We start from the raw sequence: 14116 nt of genomic DNA on the forward strand, positions 1-14116 counted from the left end.
CAGTCTGAAGGTAACGCGGAGGCAACAGCAGAGGGCAAGGGGAGGGGGGCTGGTGAGCGACGGCCGAGGCTCCGTGAGCTGCAGCCGCCGGCCCGGCGCCTCCTCCCGGACGTCCGCCGGGGCGTGGTCCGTGCACAGCACGTGCCACGAGCTCGGGCTTCGGGGAGGAGAGGCCGTCACCTGGAGGCCGCTGTCTACAGACCCAGGTCAACGCCACGGTGGCTGTTTTGTGCGACAGGCCTCGGAGCGGCTCGCCCTGCCCAACTGTGTCCCCGGCAAGGCCACCCCTCGGGGGCCCAGGCCCAGGAACGTTTCATGCGACAGCTCCGTGGGCAGCAGGAGCGGTACATGCCAGACTGAGGGAAGCCACCGTGGTCCCGGGGGCCTCGAGACAACTCCCCCTCACTGTCACAGAGACTAACATCGACCGCCAACCGAGCAACTCCTCGGGGATAAACTCGCTTTAAGGGTCTCTTAAAGCAAAGACTTTACTCACCAAGAGGAGACTTACACTTAAAAATCCTGATGGAAACAGCCAGAATCTCTTTCTACAAGTTTGCAGAGGTTCTGCCCCCTTCCGGGCCCACAGCTGCACGGGGGTGGCCGCCCCCACACCCGGGGAGGGAGCCGACAGGCGGCCTGGTGTCCCAACCGGCATCTGAACCGGGGCGAACGCGCCCCTCCCCTCCCCGTGCACGCGGGGGCTTGTGAGCTTCCGCTCGGGCGCCTTCCACTAGCTATTTGTTCTTTTGCAAGTTGGTTTCGGCAGCCGACCGTTTTCCGTGGTTCTAGAGGCGGCAGGGCCTCACAGCCCTGCCCGGCCGCCTGAGGTGGAGCGACGCCACGAGGCTGGAAGCCACCCAGGCCGGGCGTGTGTGGGGAGAAAGGACGCACAGGCGGAGCATCTAGTGCCCGCCGCCCCATCGTGCCCAGAGGCTGGAGTGACCAGCAGGGCTGTCTCCTGTCTCCCAGGCCTCCTCCTACATATCCACCTGCCGTAACCGCCGCAGGTGTTGGCCGTGCGGGCCCTCCACCGGGAAGCCCTCCCTGGAGGCCCTGCCCGCGCCGGCCTCCCACACGAGCCCAAGTACAAAGCGGAGGGGGCCGTGTCGCGGGTGGCCCCCGTAGGCACGCAGAGAACAAGCGCCACACAGGCTGGCCGTGTGACACGCAGGGCCAGGGGTCTGTGGAGAGCTGCGGAGGTGGCCTGGGGCCCCACACCCCTTCCTTTCCTCCAGGGACCGCTGCCCGGTGGCCACGCCCACCCTGGCCAGTACCTCACTCCCCTCCAGACCACGCTAGGCGATGGCTCCCTCATGAGCAGGCCACGCTGTGTGCCGCGTCCCCACCTGGGCTGCTGGTGATCGAGATCAGCCGAGTCAGAAGCCTGAGCAGGAGGCTTCTGACGCGGTGCCCGCTGCCCTGCAGCCTGGCCCGTCCCCAACCCAACGGCTGCTCCTCTGCAGGGGTGGCTCCCAGGGCACGGGAGCAGAGCTGCTCCGGCCTGGTCTGGCTGTCTGCCATCACGACCGTCAGCAAGGACGTGGCTCTGCAGGCCGCCCGGTCGTGGAAACACGAATAAAGTGACAAAAACAAATCTGCGGTGACACGAGCCACTGCAGAAACCCCAGCTGCTGCTCGGTTGAGTGCAGGAACGTTCCCCACGCCCTGAACGCCCATCGGGGCCGTGGGTGCGGGGAGGGGGTGGCAGAGATGCAGGACGCAGGGGCCGGGCTCCAGGACAGAGCACGCCAGGTAGGAGAAGCTGAGGCAGAATGCGCCGCAGCAGGCGAGGGCAGAGCACCAGGAGCAGAGGACGGGGACGTGGGGACGAGGGGCACGTGAGCTGGCCTGATGGAGACGAAGGGCTTTGAGAGAAGAGCAATGGCTTTTAGAAGCCGCCTTCTAGTGGCCTGGGGGTGAGGAGGAAGCTGGTGCACACGGCCAGCTGTGTGGGAGCTGGGGCCAGCAGGGGGCACGCACACCAGGCCGGCCCAGACGATGGAGCTTTCCGTGCCACAGGGACAGCCCAGGACGCCAGGCTCCGCAGCCAGGAGCACACGGCTAGCTCCGCCACACCTCCCGTGAGACCAAGAAACCGAATTTTTGTTTTTAACTTTCAATTTCAATGCTAGTGGCCACATGTGGCTGGTGCTCCCACACTGGACGACACTGAGGTGGACAACGGGAGGGGTTTCCAGGCCTGGAGCAGACTCTGAGGGCAGCTGCAGCGGCCCCGCCCTTTGTGGCACCAGGGACCGGTGCTCCTAGGAGCATCTAGCGCCTGAGGATCTGAGTTGGAGCTGAGGCGGTGATGCCGGCGCTGGGGAGCGGCTGCAGATGCAGATGGAGCTTCACTCGCTCCCCTACTGCTGCGTGGCCCGGGTCCTAACAGGCCACGGACCGGTACTGGTCTACAGCCTGGGGGCTGGAGATCGCTGACCTAGAGGACAGGATCGAGAGGCGGGAAACTATCAGGAGGGTTCTTCCCACGGGGCCCATGGGGCCCATGGGGAGGGAGCAGGGGAGGACAGATAGGGGTGTCCTGGGGAGCGAGAGAGGGCACGAACCTGAGGATAAGACAGACGCAGCCCTGACTGCTGGCACCGAAGAGGGCTCGCCGTGCCAGGGGCCAGGCCACCCTGCCTCAATACACAACTCAGCTAGCCCTGAAAAGCTCACCGAGGCAAGTGCCCGTGATGTCCCCACTTTACAGATGCGAAAACTGAGGCACAGGAGGACGAGGCCTCTGAGGTCACAGAGCTCAGAGTGAAGCTGGGATGAGGGGCCTGTGCTCTTGGCCACTGCACTGCCTCTGGCCAGCCAGCAACTAGGAGGGTCGTGCGTGAGGGGGGCCTGGACACTCGGATTGGGGAGCACCCAGCAGCTCAGAGGCAACTCTGTCAGGCAAGGGGGGCAGAGGCAGGACAGCCGGGCACCACGGGGCCTGGGGGGACCGTGCTCCGGCGTCTCAACCCAACAGGGGAACTGTTGGCAGGTGTCATGAGAGGAAGGGCCACCAGACTGCACACGGAGCAGAAGCGGCCACCTCGTCAATCACAAAAAGAAGCCCGCAGACTTAAGAGAGGTGAGATTTATGTACAACTATCACTGAAGTCCTGTGAGAAAAGGCCATCGTGCATGAAGCAGAGGCAAGTGACGTTAAGAATGCTGTAACGGGGACAATGAAGTGACTCAGTGATGGACACACTTCTGTGAGGACGTGAGCAGCGAGCCCAGAGTCACACAGAGGGCGGCGTGGGCAACTGTTAATGAACGCACGTGGAGACACCCTCACTGCCCACACTCCTGACAGCTCGTCCTGAGCGTCTACAACTTGGGTGCCACTTCAGGGAACACCTGTCGCCACCAGGAAGCCAGGGAGACGCACCCTGCAGACCTGCACTCTGTGAAAGGTGGTGGCGCCAATTCCAGCCGGGGCAACTGGAGGCCCACGGACACCAGGACACTAGGGACACATAGATGCCAGGGCACCGGGGGCACACAGACACCACCCCTGCGGGACGGACCGTGCCTGGCATTCACTCAGACCCTGCTCTGTGATCCTGGCGACGGGGCGTCCCCACCTTCAAGGGCACTCGGGGTGGGCAAGACATAGGTCCTCGTGCCTCGACCAGCCTGTGCCTCTAATGGACCCGCTGCTGAAAGGGGATGAATGGGCCCCAAGGAAACTTGAACCAGACCGGGCTCCAGACCGCCAGAACCAGACCGCCGTGCCCAGGCCAGGGCTGTCAGCACCGATGCCTGCGACACCAGAGGTCGGTGTCAGAGGTTCGCAGGCAGTGCTGGGGTCACCGCGGATAATTCTGAGCAGATTCCCAGGCAGTGGGCCGCACAGCAGGGCATGTACGGGGCCGGGCGCGTTCCGCCCTCCTTCAGTAACGCCCGAGGCGGCTGTGGTGCTGCAGGTCCCCCCGCCGATGTCCGCTTTTCCCGACCATGGCCGCCCGCAGACCGGCGCGTTTAAGGAGCGCGCTGCATGGCGTGCGGTCAGCGCTGGGCTCCTGGCATGTGGCCAACGCGGTGCGGCAGGCCGTAGGTCAGGGGGCTGCGACCCCCTAGAGGAGCTTCCAGGACAAGGTCCTGACATCGCACCGCTCTGCCCACCGAGTCCCGTGAGGCGGCCGCACTCACGGGGGTCCCGCCCCCGGGCTCACCTGGCACGAGGGGCGCCTGCGCAGGCGGCTGCTCCAGGAGTACCATGTGCTGCAGCAGGGGGCTGTGCGCCGGCCCGCCGTCCCGCTCCAGGGGCGCCGTGCTCAGGTAGGGGGCGAGGTGGGTGCCGGGGAAGAGCGCCAGCCGCTGCTGCAGGCCTGGGAGAGCCAGGCGCTCGGCTTCCTGCTGGCCGGCCGCCCCCTGGGGAGGCATAACCGGTGACGTCCAGGGTCACGTGCCCAGGAGAGCCCCCCGCCGCACAGGCCCGAGGATGCCTACTTACAGCAGAAGGGCCGGTGGCGGGAAGTCCCAGCGTGATGTTGGGCAAGGACGGCGACGTGTACAGGGGGAGGGGGGCCATCGAGCCCTCTCGCGTCACCAGTCTGTGTGCCAAGTTGGTCTGGAGACAGAATACACGATGGCTGTCACACGGTCTGCTACGGACAAGCGTGGGCATCGCACACCAGGAGCAATGACGACGGAAAATGCTTCTGGCAGATCACGTCGAATTGAGATACCGTAGTATAAAAACATATCAGCAGATCACAGCGCGCAGTGAGCACCACGTTCCAGCGCAGGCCGCGAGTGTCAAACACGGGCTCACGACCGAACTCTCGTGCTTACTCAAACTGCTTATTCACCATAGACGATCAGAAAATACCTAGGGTATTGCGTTTTAGAACATGTTCTTAGAGTTAGCAATGTCTGTCCAAACAGCATCAGAGGCAGAAACCAAAGAGGAAAAGATCGATGAAAAATGTCTTCTCACACAAGAGGCAAAAAATGGTGACAACTAATACATACTGGCAACGTAAAGGACAGACAGAGGCCAGCACAGAAAGAGCTCACAACTACAACGATTAGCAGGAAAAGTGCACATCGGGGACAGATGACACAGAAGAGCCAGTTACTAAGGCAGAGTAAATCACGATAAAAATAATCGGCGTCAGCAATGTATTTACTATTAATTTAAACTTACTATTTAAATTATTTAACTGAAATAAAACTTTTAAAAGCCTATCAAGTTGGCGAAGGTTTTAATAAATGATGACAGCATCCTGACCCGAAGAGACAAACGTGGTCCTGGTGAATTATAAATGGGCCGTGTAAGGGAGAGGGACACGGGGCCCCTCACGCCTCCGCACCAGAGGAGCCGAGCAGCCGGGCCTGGCCTCGGGGTGCACGAGGTTCCCGGGGAGCCACACACCACCCGATCGGGACGGGCTCTGCCGCCTGTACGGAGCCCCTGCACCCACACTTCCCGGGCGGCAGCCTAACTTACCTCACCGTGTGACTCGTCAAAATTCACACGAGATTTAACCTGGAACCATGCAGATCAACCCAGCAAGGCCTCCCTGCAATGTGACCCACACAGGCACATCTGCCCACCCTGCACCAACACCAGGAGCGGGGCAGCTTCCGTGGGGACCAAGGAGCAGCACCATCTCACCCCGGAGATGATCTCCGGGCTGGGCCGACGGTCATGGCCTTGGTCTGCACGAAAGGCAGGCTGCTGGGACTTCTACTGCTCTAAACGAGCACTCACGCAGGCTGAAGAGGGCAGGTCACAGACGCTCACAAAGGTGAGAGGACGTGGTTCAGCGACCTAGAGCCCACTATGGTCTTGGCTCCGGAAAAGCCGCTCACACTCAGCGTCTAAACCGGAAGTGCAAGCCCTGAGCGGTGAGCCCTGAGCCGTGAGCCTGCGTGGCCCACTGAGGCCCGTCCGCCCTGTGGGAGGGCAGAGCTCATCTCCACCTGGGGCAGGAGGGAAGTGAACGACTACATCCGGTGAGCCCACGCTCCTCTGCGTGAAGGGCCCGGCCGGCACTCAGAGGACCCCACTCGGCAGGGCCTCTGCAGCGCGGGCCGACGGCGCTTCTGGCTCGGTTCACCGCCGGGCGGCTCCCCACACGGGCCCCCAGCCTAGGGCCTCGGGCAGCCAGCGGGGACTTCCCTCGCCCTGCCCCAGTGCCGGTCAGCGTCGGCTTCCCCCAGTGACCATGGGCACCCATGTGGATGGAGGCAGGTCCCTGGCTGACCACTTGGCCCTGGGCTCCAGAGCCTGGCACAGGGCTGGCGCACAGTAGGTGCTGCAGATTCGCTCGTGGGGTAAATGGGGGGAGCGAAGTGAACGCGGGGGGAGGGGGGCAGACGGATGTGAGCAGCGGGGCTAGCCCTTGCCCCTGGCTCGGTCTGGTCAAGGGTGCTCCGCTGCCTGCCCCAGGCCCTCCACTGGCTGAAGGGGCCACCACCTCTTGGCCACCCTGCACCCTCCTCTCCACCAAACGCCAAGTCTGACGGTTCCTCCAAGAGAGTCCAGATTCTGCTCCGGAGCTACACCCGACTTGACCCGCAGCACACCTGGGGCCCGACGGGCAGGCGCTGGGCCTGCGGTCTCAGGCTCGGGCTCATAGTTCCCGCGATGCCTCTGAGACGGTGGCCCTGGCAGTGACACCCGACACCCTAACTGCCCACCTGGTGACGCTCCGGTCCTCCCTGACACAGGGACACACAGCTTGCTGCGACACTCTAACCTGTTTCTCACCAGCAGATTCCCACCTGCAGAGCCCGGTGTGAGCGCCGCGTGTGAGGCCGTGGGGGGCCTGAGCGGAGCGCCCTGCAGAGGCAGGGGCCGGGGCGGGGGCGGGGCGCGCTGCGCGGGCGGCCCTGTCAGTGGCAGGGGCGGGGACGGAGAACACTGCGTCCTCTGCAGGGCGCCTCGTGCCGCCTCCCTCACCCCGCCTGCGGGTCCAGACGAGGGGTGACCGCACTCTGCGGTCACCGCCAACACAGCCCCGGCAGGCGCAGGGGCGAAGAGGGCAGAAAGCGGACACTGACCTCGGCCGGGAGGCTGGGCATGGCGGGCGCGATGCCGTTCTCCGCGCTGACGCTCCCGGAGCTGTTGTTGGGAGAGCTGGGGGCGGAGCCCGGGGCGCTGCTGCACGCGGAGTCTGTGGGCGAGAGACATCATGAGCCTGCGTGGCTCCCGCGGCTCCTGCGGGTCGGCTTGCGGACCGGCGGGAGCCCAGCGGGAGCGCGCGTGGCCATGGCCCCCTAGGTGCCTGGATGCCCCTCCTGTGATAATGTGATAACGCACGTTATCACCCTTGTTCCTCTTGAGTTTCGAGATAACCTCAAGCACCAGAAGGGGAGGCCCTGGCACAGGCCAGGAACGCCCGGCCTAGAGCCGGGACAGGCGGGATGGCGCTGGCTGCAGCGGCCACCCCGCATCGCTGAGCCAAACCCTCTCATTCTGCTGCCTGACAGCACGTGTGCAGGGGGACGCACAGCTGGTGGCTCCTGTGACCCGCCAGTGCTGTGCGGAGGCACACGCCCGACCTTCTCCAGGTCACTGAGGGAATAGGCGGCCCGCCCTGCTTATGGGGACCAGGCTCGCTGTGACTGAGGAGAGGAAGGTGCTCTGGCCCCTGCTGCTGAGGCCAGTGGAGCCTCCGGACGCTGCGGGAGCCTGTGGCACTGTGCTGGCGTGGGGTTTAGCTGCTCAGGTGTTCTTGTCAGTTGAATGGCATTTGAACAACGGAATCATCTGGTTACAACCTTCCTAAGAAAGTGTAACGTGACCCACTGCCTTTGAGTGTCTGCCACCCCCAGCAACTCTGGGTCTGCAGCCCGTCCCCCACCTGGACTCAGCACACACGGGTCAGGAAGAGCTGGCCCCGCTGGGACACGCAGGAGGCTGAGGGGCGTTTTCTGTAGGCGGCCCGGAGGGAGGGCTGAGCCAGGCCACCTTCCACGGCCGGTTCCCAGCCAAGACTCTTCGAAGCCCTGGGTGTCCCCCAGCCCAGGGGGCAGAGGGCTCACCCCCGCCACCCCAACCTCGCCACGCCTGCGGGAGGCTGTTCCCTCAGGTATGTGCGTGGGAAATCAGGATGACATTTTGGGCAACAAAAAAAATATACCCCACTTTTCATCTATTTTCAACTCAATAACATGTTTTTGTCCCGCTCTGAGGAATCTGGGGTGAGAAAACACAGATGCGCGATCCTCACGGTGTTGTCTGCACCGGAAACAGTGGAATACCATCAAAGGTGCCGAGAGGTGCTTGTGACCAGCACCGAGTGAAGGGACACGAGGGTGGTGTGGCATGGACTCAGCTGTGACAGGCACAGGGGTGGGGGGCAGCCTGGAAGTGTGCCCAAGCGCTGACAGCAACGACCTCTGCACCGTGTGTACGAGCAGCTTGCTTTCTTCTGCTCTCTAGGGCAGACATGGAAGGGGGTGTGTCCCTGGGAGGGTGTTCCTCGGGCAGTGGGGTGCATCCCAGTGAAGGGACAGGGCCCTTGGGAAAGGGCTCTGCCAGGGGTGTATTCTGCATGTCTGCCAGTAGGTGGGGGCCGAGAGCAAAGCACAGGGAGAAAGTGGAACCTGCTGGGGCCCCCCCCACTGGCCCCCTGCAGGGGACCTGTGTGCTCTACGCAGAGGGGCGGAAACGTGACCCTCGCCAGTGGGGCAGGACCGGTTAGACCCCCTCAACCCGGAACCCCGCAAACACCCCTGCAGGCTCACAGCGACTGCCTTCCCCAGCCTGGGGGGAGGGGACAGGCTATGCAGGGTCGTCCCTTGGGACACTCACGCTTGGGCTCTGGTTCCGGGGGAGCTGTACCCGGCACTGTGGGGGAAGGGCGCTGGGCCAAGGGGTACTGCAGGCTTCGGGTGCTAAGGGAGGGGGCGAGGGCCGGGGCGCATCCGTCCACTGTACCTGTGACGTCCAAGGGGCGCTTCTTCAGGGCGGCGGCCATGGGCCCGTCCTTCCTGCGCAGCAAGGGGCTGCTGCGCCTCTCGGCCACTTTCTGCTTCAGCCGGGATCGCAGCTTCAGGTTGGGCTCAGAGGCTGCGTGGAGAGAGGACCCGTCACGTGAGGCAGACACGGGCAGCCCTGCTGGTGGCGCTGGGGGTCACGCACTCAACCCTGCGCTCCAGGGCAGGGTCCTCGAGGCCTGCGGGCAGACCACCTTCCGTCTCACCCGAAGGACGGACAGAACACGCCCACGCCTTGGTGGCCTCCCTCAGACACAGGATCATGTGTGCGTCGGCGGTGTCGCCCCGCGTGGCCGGCAGTGGGTTTTCAGAGCTTTGGCCATGACACTGCTACGTACCCGCCTGCTTGCTCACGGCCCATCAGAATGCGCCCCCAGGTCGCCGGCGGAAAGCAAGCTGCGCCTGGAGCTCAGCCCCGCCCAGACCAGCTGTGTGAGGGCGCTCCTACCGGCCTCCCCGACGGGGTTAGCAGGTCTCAGCACCTGCGTGAGTGCAGGTGCGCACCTGTCTCTCCCAGCGGTCACCTGAGCAGGGCACAGGTGTTTCTGCCTGGTTTGATTTTTGCTAACAGCAGCTCCACCTGTGAGGACAGAGCCGTCTGCAGACCCGCTGCTCTGGGCCCACACTGGCCCTCCAGTCCCCCGCAAAGGTGCCGCACATGCTGGCGAAATAAAAACGGAACCCTGCAACTTAAGACATCCACGTCACGGGGTAACACAGACAAAGGCATGGACGTCTACACGCTTAAGGGGGATGGCGTCTACTACTTAACTGGAGAGTTACAGGACACAAGGCAAAACAGGTATTTTTGTTGACAGCTACACACACTTTGCACACCCACCGGCACAGGAATGCCTGCACACGGATTCTAGCCGTCAGCAGCCGTCTCTAGGAAGTAAGCCTCCGGCTGTGCGGGCTTGTGTTTCGTTTAGGATAAGCGTGCTTCAGTTCTGTGACTTTTTCATAAAACGCGCTCTATGTGATGGCCCAAGGTGGCAGGCTCCCCCTGGGTGGCCTCGTGCTGTCAGCCATTGAGCAGCGAAGCGCCCCGGTTTGAAGGAGGTACGTTCCTACTGGGAGGGGCTCGAGTCTGACAGGGGTCAGGGTCTGGAGGAAGGGACGCCACATGGGAGCCGCCTGCTCAGTGGGGAGGCGGCCCGCGTCCCACACGCCTGCCGTCTGCGAGGTCTCTCGGGGGAAGCGCAGAGAAGGAAGCCCTCGTCACGACCGGGCCACCCTTGTGCCTTCAAGGGCGCTGGTGCCCTGTTTTATGGACAAATGAATGAGCTGCTCTCGGGGGTCAGAATGGGTGGCAATGTCGCCACGGAGGCCACCACATGTGACATGAGCAAAACGTGTAAACAGCGAGAGGTGAGTGTGAGGCTTTATTTTACACGCTCACACACTGCGTACTTGCTCTGTAGAGACTGAGAGGTGAGCAGGCTGCAGGACCAACCTAAACTAGTGTGACGTTGACGTCGTGGGATTATTTAATGTCACGTGTTTTCAAAGTGATCGTTTTAATTCGTGTGAAGCATTCCGCTGCTGGAACTTGATGGCGTTTCACACGGCCGGCTCCGGCACAGCTCTAAGTCGCTTGGCATCAGAGCCATCACGTGACACTCCAGGGTGATGCCCAAATTGCGTTCTGCTCCCTTAAGTGGTCTAAGCATTCCTCTGAAATGTGCACGTTACTGATGTTATTAATGTGCCTTTTTAAAAACTCGATACCGTAGTCACACTCTGATTAAGTTCTGGAGCCTGCGTACCTCCAGTGGAACCCGAGGGCGAGCAGTCCCCGAGCCCAGGGAGGAGCGGATGGAGGGCGGCTGTTCTCGGGCCCTTGCCCCGGTCCCTCTCCTGGGCGGGGCCCCACACCCACCGAGAGCTGGCACGGTTAATGACAGCAGCAGTCCCCAGAAAGGGGGTGTGGGTCGGGCCCGGGCGCTGACAGACACCCCTTCTGTCTGGCTGGTGGGCTGCCCTCAGGGGACACCCAGGACCATGCTCAGCACTCAGTGAGTGAGAACCACGCATTCAAGCTGGACTTGGCCAGGAAAGGGCTGACAGGTTTCAGGACCCTCACCCCTGGTGGGGAGGGGCACCACCAGCCCCTCGCATTTCGGTCACGGGATCGGGGTTCAGCACCAGGCACGCGGCCGTCCTGACGTGGCCCTGCCACCTCACTCGTCTCCCTGGGGTCTAACCAAACTCTCATCCCTGCAGCTTCCAGCTCCTGACCCCGGGTCTGCCACCCCCAACACCGCTCCAGGCACAGCTCTGCCTGGGGGGCCCCGCATCCCCATGCCTCTGTCCTCTGACTTCGGATGGGGAGGCCGGTGAAGCCCCGGTGCCTCACCACGTGGCGGAGGAGGAGCTGGGTGTGACCGCTCTATAGCACTGTGGTCCCGACCCAACCCAGATTGACCCGAATCCTCTGGAGGCAACGAGATTTGTGTCCACGGAGAAAAGCTGAGCGGCGCGGAGCCTTCCATCAGGCCGCGGTCCCCGCCGAGCCCTGCCGCCCAGGGCTCTCCCTGCAGCCACTCACACCCGCCGGCCAGAGCGAAGCCTCTGGAAGGCATCTGCCCCGCCGTGGCCTTCCTGCAGCCCCAGGGCACGGCCATTGCCCACTTACACCAGCACCACCAGAGAAGGTCCGAGAGCAGGCCCCTGCTCACGGCTCAGCTGCTGTCCCCTTCTGGTATGTGACAACTGCTGCGAGGACCTGAGGCGTCCACCTGTGACGCCCCTGCATCTTTCTCTCACAGCTGTCCCCCCCACTGGGGCCCCAACCTCCCCCGCCCAGGCTCTGGCCGACGAGAAGACCTCCGGGCCCATCGTCAGGAGCTGCCGTGTCCCCACACCCACCAGGGCACACTTCGGGCTGGGACAAAGTACAGCATGCCACCAAGAGAAGAGAAAGCTTAAATTCTGTTCACGAGTGAGTGCGTTTCAGGGAGCAGGCCCGCACGAGGTCACACGGGAACCCTCAGGAGCGTCGCCCTTAAAGGAAGCTGATCAAAGAGCCAACACCGGAAGCGAGCAAGGGATCCCAGGGTGCGACACAGCACCATGGCCCAGCTTGGGGGAGCGGGCAGTGAGGAGTGGGCAGCCAGCACAGGACCCCCCCACTGGACCTGGCAGCGTGTACTGACCTCTGGGTGAGACAGGGCAGCGTGGCCTGGGCTCGGGGGAGTGGGGCGCAGGACCCCCTGCCGAGCCGGCAGCGGCACTGACCTGTCTTCCGCAGAGGGAAGTCGTCCTTGGCATCATACATGCCCAGGGCCGGGTGCTTGTAGGTGGCCGATGCCGCACTCTGGGGCGGAGAGCTCTGGTCCAGGGAGCTGTGCTGCGTCTTCCTGGAGGGAACAGGGGACACAGCTTAGGGACTGGTGTGGGCCACGTAGGTGGCCGCCCGGAGTGACACCGAAGCCCAGCAGGTCGCCCCAGTGGTCCTTCTGGTGACCCGTGGGCCCCCACCCCGCCTGGCCTCCGGGGCAGAGAGGCAGGCGGTGCTGACAGAGGGAGCAGACAAATGTGACAGTGCCACCACTGCCTGGCCCCTCGGGGCTGAGGTGGCTCTGCCAACCACCTTCCCCAGGTGGCTATGGCACTCTACTCCGGCCACCAGGCCACCACAGCGGGGCCTGTCCTGGGGCCAAGGTGGACGTGGGGGCTCCAGGGTTAGGGACTGAAGGAGCAGCTGCAGGTGGCTGCGACCTGGCTGGTGTCTGGGTCCTTGAGGACAAAAGCCACGTGGGGAAGTCCTTTCCACAGAAAACATCCAGCCTTCACAGGGACAGAGTCACCCGCCAGTGACATCTCCTCCGTGGGGGTGGGGCTCTACGCTGACAGCAGCAGCACCTGCCCTGGGACTTGACCTATGAGCTTCACTTCTTCAGGGGCGGCCAGGCAGGCCTGAGGGGGCCTCGGTGGTGGGGCGACGGCTGCCCGGGGCTCCCATCATCAGCAGCTTTTTTTCCTGTGGGACTGCCAGCTGAGTCTCGCTGGAAGCACAGAAGGCATGGAAGTATCTGTGGGTCTTTAAGTTGTGTAATCTGTAATCTGCTTAATGACTTGGAACAAATTTGCCAACTTATTTGGAATTTGTCAGACGACCTACCTGGACAACCAGCCCGCCACACCCACGCACCTGGCGTTGCCTGAACTAAGAAGGTGAGCTCCTAAAAGCGCTCCCAGGTGGCCATTTCGACACTCGGGAGCACATTGCTGCAGAGAATGTGCTGCTCACGAGACCAGCCCAACGTGCACAACGGGACGTGGGGCCGCAGGCCCACCGCGTGCATCCCGGGAAGAGCTTGGAGCGCCCTGGAACCTCCCCGCCAGGCCAGGCCCCTGCTACCGCAGGGGGGACATGCCCTCAGGATGTGCTCTCACGTCCCTGTCCCTGCCTGCAGCCAGGGCTGGGAGCTCGGGGCTGGGAGAACAGGTGTCCCCAGGAGCAGGTGGCACCCTCGCATGCTCACTGTCCCCTCAGGCAGGACGCCCTCCTTTTCCCGTGCAGTCTCCTGAGACGCCCAGGCCTCACCCCACGGACTATTCTCTATTAAAGGCCTGAGGGCGACACACTCCACCCAATCATGGCTTCAGACTATACCCCACTGGGACAGAGGCCCGGCCAGCTGTGAACCCGTCCTTGGACGCCAATCACGATCGGGGAAGGAGGTCGCGTCCTCCTTCACAAGCAACGTGGAAAGACTGTGTGTGCTACGTGACTGAAAAGCGTGCACGGTTAACACGGCGTGACCACAGGTCACGACTGTCGCCGTCGCACTCTGACAGTAGTCTGGTTATGACTACGCCACACGCTGGGAGGCCGTACTGGTTAAGGTCAGCTTTCCTCCTGCTTCCTTCTCCCGGATGCTGCCGACACCGGCAGGCCTCGCGGGGCCGCGGCTCGGCTCCAGACCACAGCAGCAACACGAGTCGGCGTCTTTCCTTCAATTTCCAAGAAAACACATCTGTGACGCGCTACGAAGCGGTCTGCCCTCTTACAATCCCTTTCTGGTCACGCCTTAAAGTGAGCCAAACTGGGAGGCACCTACGGGCCTCACCCCGTTTCTGGCCTGAGAGCTCGCGGCGGGGCTGCCCTGCATCGTGCCAGTGAGAGAATTCTGGGCTGGGCACGGGAGGC

At 63.3% G+C, this 14116-nt stretch overlaps 1 protein-coding gene across 6 annotated transcripts in view; it reads right to left on the minus strand.

Moving 5' to 3' along the window:
• HDAC4 (histone deacetylase 4) overlaps window positions 1-14116 on the minus strand; it is a 228841-nt gene that overhangs the window by 52541 nt on the left and 162184 nt on the right. For all 6 annotated transcript variants that reach the window (XM_039860831.1, XM_039860838.1, XM_039860842.1 and 3 more), the window contains 5 exons: window positions 12199-12320; window positions 8900-9031; window positions 7018-7130; window positions 4460-4576; window positions 4179-4377 (listed from right to left, as the gene is read on the minus strand). In XM_039860831.1, the coding sequence (XP_039716765.1) occupies window positions 4179-4377; window positions 4460-4576; window positions 7018-7130; window positions 8900-9031; window positions 12199-12320 (683 nt within the window). The remainder of the gene's footprint in view (window positions 1-4178; window positions 4378-4459; window positions 4577-7017; window positions 7131-8899; window positions 9032-12198; window positions 12321-14116) is intronic.

The sequence above is a fragment of the Pteropus medius genome, unplaced genomic scaffold (genome assembly GCF_902729225.1).
Source record: "Pteropus medius unplaced genomic scaffold, Ma_sr-lr_union100, whole genome shotgun sequence".
NCBI classification, from domain to species: domain Eukaryota; kingdom Metazoa; phylum Chordata; class Mammalia; order Chiroptera; family Pteropodidae; genus Pteropus; species Pteropus medius.